The following is a 23,229-nucleotide window of genomic DNA, read 5'->3' as shown; positions in this document are numbered from 1 at the left end:
TACAAATATATTTATTTTTATGTAAAAAAAAAAACATGATGTGTTGTTATAAAAAATACATTATTATAGAAATAATAGTATGTTCTATTTTATTTTAAAAATAAAAGTATGTGGTTTGAGTTGAAAATTAGAATTTATTTTGGTTTTTATTTCATAATATAAATAAATTAAATTTTATATTGTTTCAATATAAAATTTAGATATTTAATTTTAAAAAATTATTTAGTTTATCAAATTTTGAGTATATTCATTAATAAGACATAAAGTTTTCAGAGCAAAATAAAAAAAATGCATATTATCTAATACTTAACTATGTTGCTACAAGTGTTAAGATAACTAACCATATGAATAATATGACATTTATTCCATTTAACTCATTTTATTTAATAGAAAATAAAAATAGTTTATATATTTATATAAAATGAATTAAACAGAATAAATGACATATTAAATGGAATTAAACGAAAATAATATGACATTAATTTCGTTAAAAAATTTATTCTCCATTAAATAAAATGAATTAAACGGAATTTAACATCATATTATTCATATGGATAATTATTTTAGCATGTGTAGCAGCAAAGTTAACTATTAACTAACAGACGTTTTTTTAATTTTGCTTTGAAAAGTTTGTCTTATTAAGGAATATATTTAAAATTTGATTAAACTAAATAATTTTTTAAAATTAAATATCAAAATTTTACTGTATTTATATTATGAAATCAAAACCGAAACATATTTCTATCTTTAATTCACAAGCATATACTTATATTTTTAAAATAAATTAACAACATACTATTATTTCTATAATAACGTATTTATCTACCTTAATAAATGAAAATGTTATTGCCACTTGTCATTCTTTCATTTAATTGGCCACATGTCATTTTATCATAATTTTGAAATATATTTATTTTCCACTTGTCAATTACTTCATTATTCATTTCCACAATATCATTAATATGGTTTCCATAAATTAAACCTACTATAATAACTATTAATTTCAAATTTGAAATTTGAAATTTCAATTTCAATTTCAAATAAATTTACACTTAAAACTTTGTATTTAACATTTTATTATAATAACTCGTTTAGTATACGGGTCTAACAATTAAACACATAATTTTAATTAATTTAGTTTTTGGATGTTTTTTTCATACTTTTCACTTATTTCATATTTCAAATTCAAATAAACCTCATATTTAATATTATGTTTTAATTAACCCGTATAATATACGGGTTGCACAACTAGTTTATAATAACACATCAGATTTTTTTCATAAAAATAAATATATTTGTATAAGATAAATAAACATCATGTAAGAATAAAAAGTAATAAAATGATGTTATGCTTCAAATGTTTTTAGATGAAAAATAGAAAATAAAAATATTTAATTATGTATTGAAGTTTCAATATTTTAGATAAAGTCTAGATAACAAAAACATTTATATATTTAAAAAAATATATACTAACAAAGTTATGAAAAAAATAGCTGAAAATATAAAAAGAAAAAAATGCAAGAGTAACATTATAATATTTCAAATTGTCTTTCAACTAATCCTTAAACAAGTTTAAAAAATGATAGAAATAGTTCTTATCCAAAATACTTTCAACTTAACAATTCATCTAACGGAAATTCATAGTAAAGACCATTTGTGTGGAAGATTTGTTCCATAAGAGCCATCTCAAGGAAAAAGTTTCATAAGGACCAATTTTGAGAAAAAAATGTAAAGCTAAAGGGCCATTCATTAAAAAAAATTTAAAATAATGTTTTTAGTTTTTGTCAAAACAGCAAATCAAGACATCTACAATTTTGAAAAGGTTTGAAGCATATCAAAAGAAAACAAGACCATCCGGATCACTTTTGCAATTTTTTCTAGAATTTACTAGCTTACTAAATACAAAAACCAAAAAAAAAAAAGTAAACTAAAAAACTATTGGCTATCAATTTTGTTATAACCTCTATCTATGTATCAATTAGTTGTTATTTACATGGGATAATACTTTTAAACAACTGAAAAGATGCTGAAATCTTACGAGTACAATTTCTTAAAAACAAATTCTACAGCAGAAAAATCAATGTGAAAACCATAGCTCTGGCCACCATATTGAACATAAAGATAGGACTTGGAAGACAAAGGTGGTGGCAAAACCTCTGGTAAATCTGCAGCTACAGGAACAGGTGGTGAAAATATTTCCCTCTTTTTAGAGTAATAAACGTCAGCCAAAAGGAGCCAAATAAGATCAGAATCAATGGAGGCAAGTCCTCTAAGAGCATTCACAGATGCATCAAGAAGCCCAACAACACCACTACATGCAATCCCCACCACAACCCCACTCACCTTCTTAATCACAGATTCCAATGCCGAAGCACTCTTTCTGTTCCCGGATATCTCAGCTATCATCTCCAGCACCGCCACCTGGACCTTCAAATCTGAAATCTCAGCCCTTGGATCATCATCATCATCACCCCTTCTGTATGGAAGTTGTACAAGTCTTGATTCTTTAGATTTAAAATTCATGGGCTTTTTCTCAAATGGGGATGCACTTAAAAGTTTCCATAAGTGGGGCCCATCGGTATGGAATCGCCGTGAAAAGAAATCGCCTCCACAGATTTGCACCACTCTACTAATCACACCAGCACACCTTCTGGTCGTCTGTATGTATTATCACCAAATACCAGCCAATCAGATGCTGACAAGTAAGTGTCTGGTTTGTTGCAAGAAAAGAACATACAACTTACCAGTGGGTTCCCATTTCGTATACAGGCAATCAGGAAGGGCCAGATTTTATTCATTGCTGGGAGTAATCTGTTTTCTTGAGTTACATCATCGTTTTCTGCCTCAAGAGTATCAGCAAGATCATGGAGTGAATTTGATTGTAAAGCTTCTGTAAGGAGCTCTCTGGTTTTCATCTCATGCCTATATGATTCTTCCACTCCAGCAAGTGCAATGATTCCATCCTGGAAACATATTTTTTAATATTTTGCAAGTGAAAACAAACTAAAAAGAAATGATTAATGATTTTACTTTTACCTCGACTATCTCCAAGGCTACTAAACATGCTGTTTGCTTGATGGAAGTAAGCAGAGGAGTAGCAGCTGTGATACATGAACTAGAAATAGAGCCGACAGTTTGTCTGTAGCTTTTGGAGTCCTTCAATTTGAAAAAGATCTCCTCCCATTGGTCCTTCTTATATATCTCTGCTTCACAGGGCAGTGAACAAGCCTCAAGCTTTGAAGCCTTTCCAATTTCTGCCACCGCCTATACAGTAGTAATTTTCATTTTCATTATTAAATAAACATATATAACTTACTTGCACATTTCAACAGAATAAATAGCCTAGTGTTTGGCATGCAGTTGCATCCAGCATTCAGAATGAAAATATGCTGTTTGCTTCCATTTGCAATATAGGAATGGTTTCTATTCCATAGAGTAGAAGGGTATATTTTTCATCACTTGATGGAATGTAATGATACATATAAACTTTTTTTACTGTTTGTATTACGTATTTGTATTCAGGTTATTCAAAGATAAGAATTTTTGATATGATGTCATTTAAACTTTTGCAATTGTAGCATGATATTTGAATGACTGATTCCATTCCAACATGATAACAGAATGTTTTACAATGCTTATTACCCTTAAGAAGGAGATGGTAAGCTGAGGGTGGTGATGCCTGCCAAGAATCTCAAGTTCCTTTGAAATAGAACGCATCTGTGGAAATTTGTCATGTTATTGTTAAGTTAAACACAAGAAAGAAAGAAAGAAAGATGGATGATGACATCATAATAAACAAATCATTTGAGGGTAAACATACTGGCTCCTCCATCAAGGGTAAGATTTTGTGGGCCACACCTATGTAGGACAGAATGGCAGCAAGAACACTTGGAACATGAGGATTAAGATCCAGATGACGAAGCTGCCTGCATATGGAGTCGATTACATAGTCTGAATTTGCCAAAACCAAGTGCCCAACCTACAAAAAAAAAATAAAAAAAAGTTGGTCATGGAAACTCAAACTCATTCAAATAAATTCAAGTTGAGGCTGCTGTTACCGTTGGATAGCCAGATGTAGCTGAAATCACATGTAAGACAGCATCCGATGCGCGCCTGACTTGGAAGTTTGAACAGATGAGATTCTCCAGTAACACATAAAGAGACGAATGAAGAAACCCACTTGAAACAAAATCACTCTTAAGGCACATATCAAATATGCCTATCCCATCAATTATAACCTGTTACAATCATACATCATGACTTAGATGAAATATGGTGATGAAAGGACAACCTACTTATTAGGGGTTGTTTCTTATTAAGTCCTGTGTGGATGAAAGACACAAGAGCACAATGTTCATTTTAGAAAATCTAAGAGATGAGCTGTTAAGTTTAACAACACAGGGACCAAATACGCAACAAAATAAAACCAAAGGGACGACTTTGAGCAAAGTGCAAAACACAAAATTTGGACTAAAAAAAGGTAAATACTAATAGGTAAAGGTTTAGTGTCTCTACACATTGAGGCAGGCTTGTCGGCTTAACGAATAAGTCAAAAAGAAAGAATCATACAATACATAGCTGTCAGGCTTAAGTGCTTAAATCATTAAGCCCGTTAAGTCAATATGAAACAGCCTTGTTGTACCTGGTGCAGCATTGCATTATCATGAAAAAAGTGCACATTAACATCAGATTGCTGTAATGGAAGATTCCATATTTCAGGAGATAGATACTCATGCAAAATAGAACCGATGCACTCGATTAACTGACTCCTTGTATCCTTTGTAAGAGAAACATTCCAACCACCCACATCATCTTTTAAACTCTCTGAGCTGCTAGATTTGTGGAACTTTGTTTTCAAATTATGAATAGCTTCGTCTGATAAACCAAACATCATCTCGTTCAAGATGCAGACAGCAGTAGTAGCTTGTCTTACTAGCTTCCCTGAATTAGGCCTTTTATACCAACACTCCCAGCTCTCTTTTATGTATTCCTTGTTTCGAACATCAGCAATCAATTTACGCAAGTAGCTCAGTGGAATATCTTTGATAATCGATAAGTTCCCCCCACTTTGAGAACCTGAAAAAAAAAAAAAGAATATGTTTAGTTTAAGGAGCTGTGGCTGTTTCTTTTTTCCCCATTATATGGGTGAAGTGGCTGAATGGGTAATGATGTATGTCTAGAACAGATCAAGTAATTTATATTCTACAACAAACAATTTTGGTGTGAGAGAGAGAGGAGTCAGGAGGAAAAAAGAAAGAATAAAGTCAAATAGATTTTAAAAGCCAGCCAGAAACAAGTTGTAAGAAAAGAAAAGTATGTGAAGGATAACCTGCAATAAGAGAGAAGCTAGCAAGTCTTAGGATCCCTGCGAGTGCATGGTAAAGTTGTTTGTGAGTGCCCGAAGAAGAAAACCAAGGTGGCATACGTGGAAGATCATATTCATTTTGTATCTTGAAAGAGTTGTTGGGATCTTCATAATTAGACTCCTTTTTCTCATTTGAAAAGAAACTGGTAGCTTTCATCTCAGTTATAGACCGCAAGTACCCAACTGATGATGATGATGATGATGATGATGATGATGATGATGTTGATGATGATGATCTCTCTAAAAGCAGCTTGTCCAAAGAGCCAGAAAATACCGAATTATGGCTCAAACAAAGGGTGAGGGTATCAAAGAACCGAGCAGCTGTCACCTATAATATATATTATATCATCATCATCATTCACAACTAGCATTTTATTTCTTTTGAAAAAAAAAATAATAAACAATTTGATGAATTGTGTCTGTTTAAGTACTTCTACCATGTATATATTAATAGAAGGTTTAAAAAGATACAATACTTGTAAAATACATTTAATGTCTTTATATTTGAGATATTTTTAGTTTTGTATTTACAAATCTGAGTTTTTATTAATGGGTATGCTATGCTTCAAAGCTTAATAACTTAAAGGATAATCAAAGCTATGGAATGGCTTCGCAGTGATAACTTGAAGAATGATCAAATCCTTCTGCTAGATCGATCAAAGATTATCAAGTAATTTTTTAAGAATCACTTCACTTTGATTCTGAAAATGCTCAAACCCAAATATGCTATGGTTTATATATTATTAAGATTATGATCAGTTTAAATAATTAAAACCAACCATATTTGTATCATTATTTATACTATAGTGATCAATAAGTTTTATTCTAAGTTATAACAGCTTCTAAATACAAATTCATTTGTCATTCAATATTATTTTAAGTAGAAAGATAAATCTGTCATTAATTAACATCCAGACACTTCATTCAGTTGAAAAGAGAAACCGATTTACCATATGCAACACTTAGACATCATTTACCCATACAACAGTTAATGTGAAAAAAGAAAAAGAAAAAAAAATGGGGCTTAAGTCATTAGTCATGTCATAAAGGCTTGATTTATTTATAAAAGATGTTAAACGTACAGGAGATTGGAGAAGATGATCTCTAACAAGTTGGGGACCGGAATAGTAAATCAATACAAGCAATTTTTGGCAATGTGAATGGGACTGCTCCCCTCCAATCATCACCTCCGGAAGCTTTTCAAAGAGCCTGTTATGTTATATGTCATTATTACATTTCTTGAGATAAATTATTTATATTATTGAAACAAAATAGAGCAAGGAAGAACCTGTTAAATATATCAACAAGATCACGTTCAATGTGATGCTTCCCACTTGATGAGAATAAATTTCCAAGAAACATCTGTGCAGCTGATGACACCTCTTCATCTTCATCAGAAACTAAAGCACATAAGCATTCCTGCATTTTACAATTAGATATTTGAGAACTACACATACATAGATAAAAACTAATAATAATAATAATAATAATAATAATAATGATAATGATAATGATTTTTTAATCTCACCAGAAGCATTAGCCTGCTGCCCTTCAGTGTGCGACTGCATGTTGACAAGAGTCCCTGTATAGCAGCCATGGTCCCAAGTCTGACCTTCTTGGCTGGATGAACACATAACTAAAAATAACATAAATATATATATGAAGTCAAACATTTTGAAAGAAGTTGACAACCAAGCCATTAAATAGTCATATCTGAACTTACGTGTGGAAATGCTGAGGACAATAATTTATTCACATGAGAAGAAGTTGTAGCAATCCAATCTTTTGTACGTTCCACATACAAAGATTTAGTATGTTTGAAGCCAGATTGTGAAGGAGTATTATTAGTATTACTATTGATTGTCACCTCTTGGGTTGTTGACTTTATTGCTACAATTTGACCCTGATCTTGCTTTTTCCCAGGAAAACGGCGAAGCTCCTCTAGAAATGATAGTGAAGACTTATTCGTATTTATGTCAATGTCATCATCAACAAGACTTGATAAATTCGCATCGTCTTGAAGAACTATGATGAGAAACTCGGTCAAACCTCTGAGTGCTTGGTCCATAGCTTCCATACTTCCAGCAGCCCCAGAAATCATTGTTTTTGAGACATGCAGAACTTTTCCAATTTGGCTAACAATGCCAGGTAAAAAGAAAGCTAGTTCATCAGCTGTTCCAACCTGCAAAGCATATATTCAATCTTTAATTGTAGGTAGTTATCCAAATTCAAATCTAGCTTCAATGATTCTTAGTATAGATAAATATTGAATTACTGTAAGGGAAGTTGGCTCTCACAGTTACAGACCAAATTATTGGCGAAATGTTCTGAACTTGTTAGGGCATTTATTGTGTGTTTTCAAAGAAGCATTTGGTGTATGAATATATAGGTAACAATAGCCTTGACAAGCTTCTTTTCAGTATGATTGTTTTCTTCTTTAAAAGATTCGTATTATTTGGAATACAATTAGCCAACCAAACAAAATCTTGTGCTTGCTTATAACTTACCTACCTTAGCAACAAGAATGCGAAGAGTCATGAAGGCTTCTACACGAAGCTTAGAACTGCCTACATGGCCACGCCCTGCCTCAGCATCTGCAGCCTATGCAAAAACATCCAACATTAAGTTTCAAATCTATAAATTGGCAACAGAAGAAATATAAGCACCTACTTTCAATAAAAGTGACAGCCAATGTCCAACAGTGACAATTGCAGACTGAGAACGAAGGAATGCAAGTAAACATTCCTTGGGGTTTGCTTCCATGAATGATCTTTTCTCTAAAAGCAAAGGCAGAGGCAGGACATTTATTTGGTTGCAATTGCAAGACTTGTTGGAGCACAAACATGAACCAAGAAGCATTGCCTTAAAACACCTAATAACTCCTTCACGAAACTCCTCGGATGCCTCAGATGGTGAGAGCAACGCTGCATTTGTCAAATTTTTCAATACTACAGCCATCTGCAAAAACAATACAAGTATACTTGAGCAAAATTTCTTGAGGTATGTAGTGGAATAAGAAAACCCAAGCAGAAGGTTAAACTTCATGACACCTGTTCCACGGATCCTAGATGACACTTGATTAGAAGCTCCTCCAAACACTGAAGCGCGTCTTCTGCCACGACATCACTAATTTTAGGAGACTTTTCTTTTAACTTGTCGTTTAATGCGAATGGAGATCTGCAGTTTACTGCAGCTTCCAACAGAAGCAGCAGGGGAAGCAAAGTATAGCTGAAAAGATAACAGAAACTGTTACTGTATGAATCTTACACACAACCAGTGAGTGTACTTGGGAAATCAACAGTTATTTGAGTAAAAAATAACCAGTGATATTATAAATATGAAAGGAAACTCCTGTTCACCTTAATGGCATAAGATTTATGTAACGTAAACTTTATATGAGATTCAAAAATTAATGGTTTTAAAGAGAAATAATCAAGGACTGAAAAAACACAGCAGAAGTAGAAATCAAAACATACTCCAAGAAAGGCTGGAGGGCATGAGGAGGAGAACGCCGTATGAAGTGAAGAAGATGAGAGATGCTGCCTTTGTTGTTGTTGTTAGGGTTTCTGAGGAGTCCCAGCAGTTCCAAGCAGTACCCCTTTAGTTCAGAAAACCCACCACCTTCCTCTCCTTCCGGAATCATCATCCTCAACAACAACTGGTTTTGTCAATATAATTATTGTCCACCCTGAAGCAGGAGATGTATTTGGATGTTAGAAAGGAAGCTTTCACTAAGTTTATTTAAAATGATATCACTTATTAGCTTATAGTATAGTGGTGCAAAATGGAGTAAGTTTTTAAAAATTGTTTTGATAAGCTATAAGCTGATAAACACTTTTTAGTGTTGGGCAAAAAAAATGACCAAAAAAAGGCTTCTTTTTACATCTTAACATTCAAAAACAACCCACCTAACAGAAAGCATGCATCTATTGTCCATTCCAAAGTAACCAACATCAAAATTCAAAAGTTAAAAGTTGAAAGATGTAATTCATCAGCGAAAACATGCATATAAAGAAAGTAAATGATCAAATAACTTGCTTGCAATCTGATTTCTAATCTTTTGGCTATTCTAAGCATCTGATTTCTATCCTTCTATTAACTTTGACAGCTTTTTTCATAATCAAAACTTTGGTTCCTAAGAAACCCAAGCCATAAGACTAAACAAATCAAGACACTTCATGATCTGAGAAATCTAGACGAACATGGATTATTGACATCAATCGATGAACCCAAACAACAAACAATTAGAAACATGAGCAAGAAACACGAGTTCTGTAAACGAACAACCAAAATAAGCAAAAGGCGTCATCACGAACGACATTGATAACCTTGAAATTGGTATCAATATTGTTGATTTCAAAAGAAAGCAGAAAAAAAAAAAAAAAAAAAAAAGGAAGAACGAAAGCAAAAAAAAGGGAAAAGTTTCGAACCTGTACCTGTGGAGTGCGAAGGTCTCCGGCCGGTGGCTTCACAGGGTAGGCGATGGTATACGGTGGCGAGTAGGGGAGGAGTCGACGTGAGGGGCAGACGCCAGAGGCGTTGATGGAGTCCTAAGTGTAAAACACTGTGTTTAACTTCGAAGCGTAAGGTTTTATCAGGTTAAAGGGGGGAAATGACTGGGTTAATAAAGTGTTCTGAATTGTATCCATTTTGTACCTTATTTTTTTTATTATTATTATACCATTTAACTTAATATTCTTGCTCGCCAAAACCCTTGCGACTGGTTGTTGAAGGTTACTGCTTATGTAGATATTACGTGGCATACACTTGTTTTATAAAGCTGGAGTATGCGTCATTCTCATCAATTGTGCCCGAGATTGACATGAATGCTTCTTGTTCTTCTTCTATCTCTTCCAAACGAAATGCTGAATTTCAACCAGAAAATCCATGTTATTGTGGGTTACCATCTTACGTACGAACTAAAGACAATCTAGGAAAAAAAATCAGATTATGCCCTAACTCCATGGTAAATCAAATGTTTTTACTTTTTGGTTTAATCTTCTTTCTTTAACCAATTTGTTACTTTTTTCAATAATGAGGGACCAAAATGCAAAGTCTGGGAATGGTTGGAGCCTGGAACTAGGGGTGCAAACGAGCCGAGCCGAGCCCGAGCCTGACCAAGCTCAAGCTCGGCTCGCTTAAAATTTGTATGGCTCGAGCTCGAGCTCGGCTCGTTTCGAGCCACAAATAAAGAGCTTGAGATCGGCTCGTAAAGTAATACATATGCTCGGGCTCGACTCGTTTTGTCTAACTGAGCCTAAACGAGCTTAAGCTTGGCTCGAGCTCGTTAAAAGCTCGTTTACAAAATGAATTCCAGAAAAAGAAAAAAAAACTACGAATTTACTTAATTTTCAGCAAGGTGCAAACTACTTAAATTTCAACCAAGATGCATAAATAAAATCTTCAAATTACATAAGCTTTAAACTCCAACACACAAACCTAAACTGTAATTAAATCCAAAAGAAAATCTTCCTTTTATGGAAGTTCAAATTACAAAATACTATAAAAACGATTAAATTTTAACATAACATATTATCAAAACTCAAAAGTCAATCTTCCTTGAAGCAAATTCAATCCAGTAAAATCTGCAAATTAAAACATTTTATGAGATGTGCAATATAATGTAATTAAACCAACAAGATTACAAGTAGATTAAAATGGCTTACATCTTTAAGTATTACTTGTCCCTGTAGGTAATAAAACCTCAATGGGCATTTCCTCCTTCTGTAAAAAGAACCTGTAACACCCGAGATCAGAAAGGTCAAGAAAGGAAAGGAAAAACCCTAGGTTGAAGAGGGTTGACTCGTCGAGTCCAGGGAGGAACTCGGCGAGTCGGAGCGGGATCCGGGTGTAAAGCAATTGACCGACTCGGCGAGTCGGCAAGTGGACTCGGCGAGTCAGGTCTGGGTTTGGAAACCCTAATTTCGGGACTTGGTACCCTATTTAAGCATCTTATTCTCTTTCCTAGGTCTCAGTTGCGGCCCTATAGTCCAGAACCAGAAACCCTAAGCCTCCATTGTTACTCATTCAAGCTTTCTTGCCTTTTTGGGTGATTTGAAGGAAGAAGGAAGAAGGCACACATTGGGGATTCAAGAATTGGCAGTAGATCCAGAGTTTGTGAGGTCTTCCAGAGCATTTGAAGGTAATGAGTCGTTACCTTCCCTCTTTTGCATATAGATCAACCTTTATCATGGAAGTTGGGGCTTTTAGGACAAGTTCATGAACCATTTCGAGTTAAAAGCCCAGATCTGAAGTTGCTACTTCAGATCTATGTGTATCTTGGCCTAGAGAATCATAAAGCATCAGTCTATGGGATGATTGTTGAGCCCCTTTGTCTCAAACCCTAGTTTATAGTGATTTGAGCCTAGATCTCGTTAGCTACACGTAAAGTTTGTCACTTTACGTATGGAATAGGCTTTAGAAGAGTGGATCTACAGTTTGGAGCCCATGCATGACTCAAAAGTCCTCTGCATGTATGTAGATCTGAATGGACTCGGCGAGTCCTTCGAGTGGACTCGGCGAGTAGCTTGAAGATGAGGAGGAACTCGACGAGTGGGATGAACAACTCGTCGAGTCGGATGAAGTTAAGCATGAACTCGACGAGTTGGAAGAACAACTCGACGAGTTGGTTGAAGATTGCCTTGGACTCGGCGAGTCTATTAGTGGACTCGGCGAGTCTGGTCGCGAAACCCCAAACCCTTCGAGTTGAGACTCGAATCAGTGAGTCGGGTGGTGACTCAGCGAGTTGGACAGGACAGGACTTGGAACTAGTTGGACTCGGCGAGTCATAGACTGACTCGACGAGTCGAGTCGCGAATAGAAAGACCCTGAGCATATGAACTCGGCGAGTCATTAGGAGGACTCGGCGAGTAGGGTTGACCTGGAAGGTTGACTTTGACCAGGATTTTGACCTTGACAAGAGTTGACCTAGTTGACCTTTGGAGGTCAGTTGGACTAAGTGTTTTATGGATATTGATAGCTCGGAGAGCTAGAAGAGCAGTGGTTCAGGAGATTGTCGAGTAGCAGCCAGAGGTTTATCAGCAGAGCTCAACAGTTCAGGTGAGTTTCCCTTCAGTAGGAGCGGGTCTAAGGCCACAATGTCGGCCCGTTCAGCTAGCAGTAGTTTTCGGACTACGGTCCGATGTAGGGGATGAAGGTCCCAGTCAGCTTCGGACTTCGGTCCGATGTAGTAGTTAGTATGTTTGATGCCTTCGTGGCTCAAACAGGGTTTATGTGTTTATGCTAGTTGATATGTTTATGCTATGTTCAGCCAGCTTCGGACTTCGGTCCGATGTAGGGGACAAGGTCCCAGCCAGCTTCGGACTTCGGTCCGATGTAGGGGACAAGGTCCCAGTCAGCTTCGGACTTCGGTCCGATGTCAGCTTCGGACTTCGGTCCGATGTAGGGGACAAGGTCCCAGTCAGCTTCGGACTTCGGTCCGATGTAGGGGACAAGGTCCCAGTCAGCTTCGGACTTCGGTCCGATGTAGGGGGCAAGGCCCCAGTTAGTCCGGACTTCGGTCCGATGCAGTGGGCAAGGCCCAGTATGTGCTTTATATGTTATTGTGTGGTATGTGGTAAATTGGGGGAGCTCACTAAGCTTCGTGCTTACGGTTTTCAGTTTTGGTTTCAGGTACTCGGTTTTCAAAAGAGGAGCTCAGGAAGATTGCAGAGCACACACCATAGTCAGTTAGTCTGGGGACGTTTGACTCTGATAATGAGATTATGTTTTGAATTAATACTCTAAAAATTATGTTATGACTTATGATACAATTTTGTAAATATGGTTTTAGTAATGTTTTAAAAGAAATTTTTAGTCGTGATTTTTGGGTCGTTACAGAACCCATCAACATGATCAAATATTAATAAATTTAAATAATCAAATGTTAGTTCATGTGTTAAAAGTTTATCAAATGTACCTTCAATTTTTTTCTTGATTCCATAACGATTTCTAATCCAATCTCCTCCACAAATCAACTTTTCAACAGTGTCTGGCACCAATGAAGATCGGTATGGATCAATTACTCTACCCCCAACACTAAATGTTGCCTCAGATGCAACGGTAGAAATCGGGATCGCAAGCACATCCATAGCCATCTTTGATAAAATATGACATCCCCATTTTCACGGCCAAAAAAGACTGGTTTTGTTTATGCTTTATAAAAATCAAAGTACCTCTTTTAATAAAAATATTGCGGAATTTGTTCCAAGTAAAACATGATAAATACGTTTTCAAAGCATATCCGAAGAAAAGTATTTTTATTCATTTTAAAACATTTGGGATGTCATCGTCAATACATAAACATAAGCATAAACAGAACTTACATTCGTTATCACTAGTGATTTATATCTCCTTAATCTCTCAGTGTAATGTGACTTCATATCAACACTTGTGATATAAATAAACTGAGTGGGTCAGGTTGGGAAACCTGGTGAGTACATAGGGTTTTCAACCCACAATAAATAAGTTTATTAAATTTATCAAACCAAACAACCCGATTATCCGTTCCCGTTATCCTCACTTTACGTCCCTAAAACATCTAACACACGGGAGCTAGTGTAACACCCAAAGTTTGGAAAGCCAAGAAAAGAAAGGAAACCCCAATTTTAAGGGGAGACTCGACGAGTCCATGGAGGGACTCGGCGAGTCCGAGCGGGATCCGGGGTGAGGTGTAAGCGACCGACTCGGCGAGTCGGCCAAGGTGACTCGGCGAGTCTGGTCTGAGCAAGGAAAAACCCTAAATCTGGGACTTGGAGCTTATTTAAACGTCTCACTCTCTCCCCTAGGGTTCCTTTATTACCTCTCCAGCACATATCACTAAACCCTAGCCGCCATAATCGTTTTGGAGCAAGATCTACCCTTAGTGAAGCTTTTGGAGCTTGAGAGAGAAGCTAGTCTTTGTCGAGCAAGAAGGGGGCCTTGGATCCATAGTTGGTGGATCATTTATGAGCATTCAAAGGTAATAAATCGTTACCTTCCCTCTTTTGTTTAATAGATCAACCTTAGCTACGTGATTTGGGGATTTTATGCCATGCTTAGAGTTATTTCGAGTTAGAAGCCTAGATCTGAAGTTGCTACTTCAGATCTGAGTGTATCTTGGCCTGGAAAGTCATAAAGCATATGTTCTTGGGTTGATAGTGAAGCCTCTTGGTCTTGAACCCTCGTTTGGATTGTTTTAAGCCTAGATCTCTTGATCTACACGTAAAGTTTGCCACTTTACGTGGGGGATAGGCCTTAGAAGTATGGATCTATGAGTTGGAAGCCCTGTTTGGCTCGAAAAGCCACTGCATGGATTAAGGACTGAATAGACTCGGCGAGTCCTTCGAGTGGACTTGGCGAGTAGCTTGAAGATGAGGAGGAACTCGACGAGTGGGATGAACAGCTCGTCGAGTCGGATGAAGTTAGGCATGAACTCGGCGAGTTGGAAGAACAACTCGACGAGTTGGTTGAAGATTGCCTTGGGCTCGGCGAGTCTATCCTTGGACTCGGCGAGTCAGGTCGCGAAACCCCAAACCCTTCGAGTTGAAACTCGAATCTGTGAGTCGGGTGGAGACTCAGCAAGTTGGACAGGTCAGGACTCGGGAATAGTTGACTCGGCGAGTCATGGACTGACTCGGCGAGTCGAGTCGCGAATAGAAAGACCCTGAGCATATGAACTCGGCGAGTTATTAGGTGGAATCGGCGAGTAGGGTTGACCTGGAAGGTTGACTTTGACCAGGATTTTGACCTTGACTAGAGTTGACCTAGTTGACCTTTGGAGGTCAGTTGGGCTAAGTGTTATCTTGGCATTGGTAGCTCGAGGAGCTAGTGGAGCAGCAGTTCGGAGTCAGAGGTCAAGTAGCAGTCAAAGGATTAGCAGCATCAGTTCAGCAGTCTCAAGTGAGTTTCCTTCCAGTAGGAACGGGTCTAAGGCCACAATGCCGGCCCGTTTAGCTAGTAGTAGTTTCCAGATTTGAACCGATGCAGTAGTTAGAATGTTTGATGCCTTCGTGGCCCAGACAGAATTTATGTGTTATGTGATTCGGGCTACAGCCCGATGTAGTATATGTGTGTTCATGCTAGTGGATATGTTTATGCTATGTTCAGTCAGCTTCCGACTTCGGTCCGATGTAGGGGACGGAGGTCCCTGTCAGCTTCGGACTCCGGTCCGATGTAGGGGACGGAAGTCCCAGTCAGCTTCGGACTTCGGTCCGATGTAGGGGATAGAGGTCCCAGTCAGCTTCGGACTTCGGTCCGATGTAGGGAACGGAGGTCCCAGTCAGCTTCGGATTTCGGTCCGATGTAGGGGACGGAGGTCCCAGTTAGTCCGGACTTCGGTCCGATGCAGGGGGCAAGGCCCCAGTTAGCCCGGACTTCGGTCCGATGCAGTGGGCAAGGCCCAGTATGTGCTTTATATGTTATTGTGTGGTATGTGGTAGATTGGGGGAGCTCACTAAGCTTCGTGCTTACGGTTTTCAGTTTTGGTTTCAGGTACTCGGTTTTCAAAAGAGGAGCTCAGGAAGATTGCAGAGCACACACCATAGTCAGTTAGTCTGGGGACGTTTGACTCTGATAATGAGATTATGTTTTGAATTAATACTCTAAAAATTATGTTATGACTTATGATACAATTTTGTAAATATGGTTTTAGTAATGTTTTAAAAGAAAATTTTTAGTCGTGATTTTTGGGTCGTTACACCTAGTCTAAGGACTTTCATCGGGATGGACACTACTGCTAAGGGGATTCCTCAGCAATAAATGTACGTAAGGCAACCATGTGGCGGATGGAGTACACCTGGTGAGCACAAAGTTCAAATAAACACACAGTTCAAATAAACACCTACAGGTTGCAAGCCTGCTAGCGTTCCACTGGACTGTCTAGAATAGTTCGTGGTCGTCATCTATACTCCGCTAGATGATTGGATCATCAATAACATCTATAACGAGGTCTCTCATTATTTTATTTTGTCACACATAAACTATTACATCTACCCAACACATTTTGTAGATATAAAATACATATATAGTTTATATCATTTAAAAAAAATGTATAAAATCGTTCATCCAGCATAGATAGCAAGTATACAGATAATATGCACACATAGCACGTAATTTATATAAAATACTTCATATCTATGTGTAAGCTGAAAGTAACTATGCACTCACCTGAAAAGGTGGTGAATCCGATCTCAGACAGCGCTTCGCTTCTTAAAAATAATTTCATTCGACGAAACCTAGTATTATTACCACTAGAGTTTAGTCTATTATTCGCCAAGACTAATTAATAGTCTAGCTATTATTACTATTATATAAGTGTCAAAAAATACTTATATAACCCATAATAATAGCCCAAGTACTTATTATAAGTTTCTAATAACGTTACTATAATTAAATAAACGATATATTAAAAATAGCGTAGGCGTAGCTCACTTACAACGGGTTTTATAGAAAATCGGGATTTGCTTGGAGCAGTGTTCCCGAGCCGAAAAGCTCTTCTTCTCGGAGCCGTCGAGCACTCCGGGGCTTCCGCCTCGTGCTAGGGAGGTTCCCTAGGCTTTTCGGGGCTAAAGAGAGGTTCTAGAGAGAGAGTAAAAAGAAGAAAGAATGGGAAAGGTGTGAAGAGAATGAGGGTGGGAGAGGTTCTATTTATAGGGTGAAAATTGGCTGATCTTGGTGCCACATGTCACCATCTAGTGGCAAGACTTGGGGAGAAAGCAATGGTCAAGATTGTGTCACATCACCCATTTTCGCACAGCACACTTCCGACTTCTAAAATCCGTAACTTTCACATACAACCTCCATTTTCGACGTTCTTTATATCCACGCGTAGGTAAAAATAATATCTAAAAGTTTCATTTTGACTCCGTTGGCTAATTCTTGACCGATCTTAAATTTAACAGTACGAGGAGATTATACTGTTAAATGTCCGCGTAAAATTCATAACTTCTACATACGGACTTTGTTTTCGTCCGTATTTTTACCGTTGAGTTCCTATTAATGAGATATTCAATTCTCATTAAGGCCACGTAGGCCAAAAACCGCTCGATCTAAAATTCGAGTTTCGGGTCGTGCACTGCTAAGCCGAATCTTAGAAAAATCATAACTTCGTCATACGAAGTCAGATTTGGGCGTTCTTTTTATGGATGTTCTCGGTTTAACATATGCTAAAACTTTCGTTTAGATCGTTAAGGTTAAAAATTCCTCCATCGTAAATTCACTATTTACGTCTCCCGGTGCCATGCCGGTTTTGCCATAAAACTTCGGCGGGCCATAACTTCTTCGTTATAACTCGGATTTTGACGTTCTTTATATGTACGGAACCCTTGAGACATATTCTACATCTTGGTTAAGATTATTTATTCTAAATAATCTTTTGTCGAAAAGTCGTTTTCGACCCCTATTATCTCTAAATTGACTAGCCCGGATATACGGGCGTTACATAAAACACGGTACTTTAGTTTATGAACATTCCACCACTCCAAAGCCTTGAATGAATCCATTCCTTTTTGTCCCTGGTTCCTATAAACACCTTCTTCCAAATAAATATCTAATTCTGACTTTTCTGGTCTCTCCAAATCTGTATTTTTTATAAACTCCCCAAAAGCCTCCCATCCTGACCCGAGTGATGTTCTTTTTGAAACATCATTTTCTCCACATCCATTTGCAGGTGTTGCAGCTTCTCGGAATGATGCATCATGTATTTCCAAATACTCCTCGTACATTTCATAAAGTGCTTTCTTCACTTCTTCAATGTTCTTTTCAGCATTGGAGTATATGGTTGGGAAGCTAACTTCTACTAACTTTATTTTGAATCTTGGATCTAACACTGAAGCTATAGCCATAACAAGATGGCACTCCCCCCAATATTTTTCAAACTTCTCATTCATCTTAGTCACCATAGTCCTAATGAAATCATGTTCTGATAGATCACCTTTATCCAAAGTTTCTTTTACTCTAAACATCTCAATCTAATACAAATTGGATGTTGGATAATCACTTCCAGAAATGACATTCGTGCATACCTAAAAATAAGTTGGTTTACTATTAGGCATGATAAAATATTTAGAAGTAAACTTAAAAAAGGTTATATGCACCTTGAAAACCTTCAAGATTTCACACACGCTCTCCACATGTGCCCACTCCTCGTTAGTAGGCAGGTGATTGAAATGTGGCTCGTACTCCGCAAATCTATGAAAGTCACAAAAAATTAGTAATGTGAAATATTTGAAAAATCTAAAAACCATAACATTCATAACTATTTTTATGAAAATTTGAGGTATACCTTGGGAAAACATCTTTAAATTTTAATGCAACCGACAACATATCATAGGTTGAATTCCATCGTGTTGGAACATCAAACAATAACTTTCTATCTTATATTTGCAGTTGATGTGCAATATTTGAAAATGTTTGACGTCTTGCCTCAGAATTGTTAATATACTTTATACCCTCACGAACTTCCCCGATAACAGAATCAATCATAACAATACCATCTTTCACAAGAATATTTAAAATGTGTGCACAACATCTAACATGAAACAACCTACCACCACACGTGAGTTTTCTCACTCTAGAAAAAATTTCTTTCAGCCTTCTTAACGCCCTGTCATTGTATGCAACATTGTCTACAGATATCATGAATATATTGTCCTCAATTTCCCAATGCTTCAAACATTTATAAATACCATCAGCTATATCAAGTCCGGTACGAGGAGGAGGAACATGTACAAAACTCAAGACACGTTTTTGCAATCTACAAAAGCGAGTCCATATACCAATATAAATATATTAAATAAAATGGACAAACCTTATTAAAAAATAAAAAGAAATCAAACATCCAATTATGATCAATAAAGTGCCCTGTGATAACCATGTACTCAATCTTCTGATGAGATGACTTCCAACAATCAGTGGTTAAACTGATTTTTGAGGCTGCTTTTGTAAGAGCTTTTAATGTTTTCTTCTCATGCTCATATATCTTAAAACAATCCGATTTGGTTGAAGTCCTGCTTGTTTTCTCAAATAATGGAGTAGCTGTCTTCATCATATGCATAAATAAATCATCCTTCACAACAAAAAAAGGTTGCTCGGTACCCAACACCCAAGTAGCTATTGCTTCTCTCATTTTGTTACTATCACACTTTGCATCCGGCCTGATCAATGAAGGGAGCTTCTCATGTCCCGCATCCACATCAGACCTAATAGGTGGAAAACTCAATAAATTATGCTTTTCTTCATAATCTTTATGTGGCTTGCATATAAGCAAGTGCCTTTTTAATGTTGATGTAGTCCCGCTTTCACCATAGGTTAACTTTGTTTTACAATGATTACACTGGCCTTTTTGGTACCATTAGATAGAGTCACAACAGTGAAACCTTCCCATGCCTTTGATGTTTTTTGTCGTTTTCGTTTCATTACTATTTCTTCTTTACCGCCTTGGATTTCTGCATTTTGCTGTCCAATATTGCCATTATCACTTGGAATATAATTCTGAGGAGTTGGTTGGTCATCATCATCTAGATTTATAGGAGCGGATTGCTCCTTATTCTTAACCCCTTCCATTGGATCCATAAAATCTGAGCATGGTTTATAACAGAACATATATCAAAATACGTACATTTAATAAATAATAAGCATACTTATTTCATCATAATTCATAAATATGTTTCCTGATAAGGGTCGTGAACTAGTAGCCATAAATAGTATTATTAATACAAGTTATTTGATAATCAATTAATCTTACTGGGTTAAAAAAAAACAAAACATATGTGACTCTCAACAACTAAACAAAACTGATGAAAAATAATAACTCAACAGAAAAAAAAAGATGAGTGACATGACAAAGGGCAATCACAACAAAACCTATTTCATTGTTTTTAACAAAATGAGGGAGGAATTGATAAATTAATGTCATCCATCTCTAGTATCGACAACTATATGCAGGGTGATAGAACATTCTTCTTTATGATTTCGAAATTACTGGAAGCATGATAGGTTTCTTTTGTGTTCATAATTTTGTATGACTAATAGTGAAAACATAGATCCGAATCTAGGGTTGCATGCACACATATGATTGTTTGTATAAAACTCATCAGTGGTATCAGAGCATATGGTTTGTTTTCAATTAGTTTTATACAAAAGTATGAATTTGACATATTAGGGTTTATAGCCAATAAACCCTTAAGGCGTGATTTTCGAAATTAGGGTTCATAAACCCTAGATTTTGAAATTTGATAGGGTTTCCCAAACCCTTTCCTTAGCCACCAAGATTTCGAGTTTTAGGGTTATCCAAACCTAGGGTTTCGAAATTGCCTCACCCCCAAGATAAGATCCCTAAATTTTAGGGATTTGGATAATGTCATATCTTGTAATTATCCCTTGATTGTTTAAATATGGTAATTAAAGATTTTTTTGTATGATCCCATCCCTATTTTCGAATTTTAGGGGGCTTAAGGGATTAGGTTAAATTAATTGTTTAATTTAATAGATAATCCTTCAAGATTTGATAATTCAAATTATTGTTTAATTTTGGGATAATTATTAAATTAAAGCTTTAATATTTAAAAATTAAAAAAATAAAAATAAAAGGTTTTAAATTTTAGAAATTTTAAATTTGATTAAAACCCTAGTATTTTGAAATGTTTTGTCACACCCCGAAACCGATGGCGGAAACGTTCCGGGGCGGAGGACGTCATGTAAAATATCACAACCAATGTACATAGTAAGCGTAGTAAACACAAAACATTAGATTACATAGAATCATTACATTTGCTTGAAAGTAAAGTATTACATGTTTTATTGATATAATAATCTAAACAAAATTAAAGACGTGACTTCCATATACTCCGTCTTCTGCAAAAGAACGCGGGATACATGTCTAAGGAGAACCTGAGAATACAAGCAGTTTTAAAAATATCAACATAAAGCTGGTGAGTTCATAAGCGGTTTGTTTCTGAAAATGAACAAGTTTCCTTTGGTTTTCTGAAAAAGTGTTATCCAAGAAAATCCCATATTTTCTTATAAGTAAAGTTTAGTTATCCGTTTGTTACATAGTTTGGTTAAGAACAGTTTGTTATCTGATTATTACACAATCTGGTTAAGAACAAGTTCAATTATCCCAGGAAAAACCCTTATTTTCCTTAAAAGTTTGTGGTTGGTTATCGAATCTGAATGTAATGTACAAGTATCTACCATACTTAAAGTGTTTGTGTGAAGTTTCCTGAAAGCCTGGTTATCCTTGAAATGTATGTTAGTTTTAACACGTATATAAAACTATCAAAATAGTAAACTAATTTCTAAGGTTATTAATTTACCAAGTTCTTTATTACTTAAAAGTAAATCTCCGTTATCTAAGTTTGCGAGTTCTATAACCATACGATAAACTAGATACGGCAAAAGAAGGCCAGTATCATTTATGACTTTTGTCACCCGTAGACTTGCCGGTCCCACTGTAGCTAGCAGCAAGGTGCGGGGTAGTCAGCCCCGTATAGATCTATACACTCAAGTCACGCTCTCCTACTAAGAGATTCTGGTTACAGGGGAGGTCCTCCACTCGCGTATCTCTGTGGAGTTTTACAGAGGATGTGTCTCCAACCCTAAGATTAACGAATTTACAAGTAATAATGCGGGAAAATCCTGTTTTAAGTTCTAGTTACAAAAAGGGGTCCTCCACTCGCGTATCTCTATGGAGTGTTACAGAGGACGTCTAAAGTTCTAAGATTAATGATTTTTAACAATAATGAATTGGAAAATCATTTGCGAAATATACAATATAACACTATGTAATAAGATTTGCAATCAGTTTGAAAACTAACTCTGCAAGTCAAACGGTTGGTTAATACGGTTTCAATTGTTAAAAGCATACGAAAAATGAAACAATTCAAATGAAATAATAAGTTTGAGTACAAGATATTCTTGTACTTTTGCTTGTATCCCCTCTGAAAACATTGAAAACACGGAAAAAGGTGTAGGGGTATGAACTCACCGGACGAGAAATGTGTCGGCTACGATGCTAAGTGTCCGTTCAGGGCTTGAATACGTGCGAGGTTCCTATGTAATATGAGGAAATACATAATTGTATCTAATTAGGCTTTGAACTACTAATTAATTGAGAATATACACTCTGAGGCGCGAAAACACTTCATTTCAAGTGTTAGGAGTGATCCGGGTTGCATCTAAGGGTGTATAAGGCTTGAATATGGAGTTTGCTATTCAAGAGTAAACTCCTAATGGAGATTACGGCCTAATGACCATATCCCCATGATTTAACGGCCGTAAACTCATGGGTGGTGGGTTCTTGGTTGCTTATTGGTCTTACAACACTTGTGGGATGAGGCTAGGCTTAGTTCTAAGGCTATGCAAGGGAATTTGATCAACATATGGACCATTTAAGGAGTTTACGGCTGTAAACAAGGAGTTTACGGCCGTAAAATCTCATGTACCCATTCCTTATGTGATTTGGTGATCCTAGGTTAAGCATAAGTGTTTCTAGTCCAAAGTACAAGCCATGGAAGGAAGTTAGGGTACCATTTGACCACCTTATAGGAGTTTACGGCCCAGGAACCATTCCTTAGGGGGTTTACGACCTTAATATCCTAAGGGGATGGTTTCTTTCATGTTTAAGGTCCCTAACACAAAGGTGGATGGTTCTAAAAATTATTCCAAGGCTTAGGAGGTGATTAAGGGGCATCTTAACACCTTAAAAGGTGTTTACGGTCTAAGAAAGGGTGTTTACGGTCCAAGCATGTTCTTGGGCCATAAACTCATGTTTATCCCTCAAATGTTAAGGTTTTGGTATTCTAAGTCCAATCCTGTAAGCCCCTAAGTCATATCTAAGCACTAGAAGTGGTTTGGAAGGGTTTTGGGGCTCCAAAACCCCATTTATG

General features: G+C 36.6%; 2 protein-coding genes across 2 annotated transcripts; both read right to left on the bottom strand.

Moving 5' to 3' along the window:
• Positions 1–1,923: 1,923 nt before the first annotated feature.
• LOC111919279 (uncharacterized) lies at positions 1,924–9,959 on the bottom strand. The gene is made up of 17 exons (XM_023914890.3): positions 9,796–9,959; positions 8,842–9,053; positions 8,416–8,593; positions 8,036–8,323; positions 7,877–7,966; positions 7,089–7,547; positions 6,894–7,001; positions 6,654–6,784; positions 6,448–6,574; positions 5,330–5,693; positions 4,643–5,076; positions 4,059–4,238; positions 3,821–3,979; positions 3,643–3,717; positions 3,037–3,264; positions 2,745–2,963; positions 1,924–2,658 (listed from the first exon to the last, which is right to left on the bottom strand). Exons 2-17 carry the CDS (start codon positions 9,009–9,011, stop codon positions 2,035–2,037), a joined length of 3,834 nt encoding a protein of 1,277 aa, XP_023770658.1. The 5' UTR covers positions 9,012–9,053; positions 9,796–9,959; the 3' UTR covers positions 1,924–2,034.
• A 941-nt stretch (positions 9,960–10,900) lies between these two features.
• Positions 10,901–19,906, bottom strand: LOC111919278 (zinc finger BED domain-containing protein RICESLEEPER 2-like). Its single transcript, XM_023914889.1, has 8 exons — positions 19,667–19,906; positions 19,180–19,595; positions 18,793–19,097; positions 18,627–18,717; positions 18,439–18,532; positions 17,798–18,312; positions 11,047–11,102; positions 10,901–10,950 (listed from the first exon to the last, which is right to left on the bottom strand). The coding sequence occupies exons 1-8, from the start codon at positions 19,904–19,906 to the stop codon at positions 10,901–10,903; spliced, it is 1,767 nt and encodes a 588-aa protein (XP_023770657.1).
• Between the last annotated feature and the right edge of the window lie 3,323 nt (positions 19,907–23,229).

Source organism: Lactuca sativa, chromosome 7 (assembly GCF_002870075.4).
Source record: "Lactuca sativa cultivar Salinas chromosome 7, Lsat_Salinas_v11, whole genome shotgun sequence".
Lineage (NCBI taxonomy): Eukaryota > Viridiplantae > Streptophyta > Magnoliopsida > Asterales > Asteraceae > Lactuca > Lactuca sativa.
Note: the sequence above shows the minus strand (reverse complement) of the source record. Positions and strands in the feature narration are given on the sequence as shown.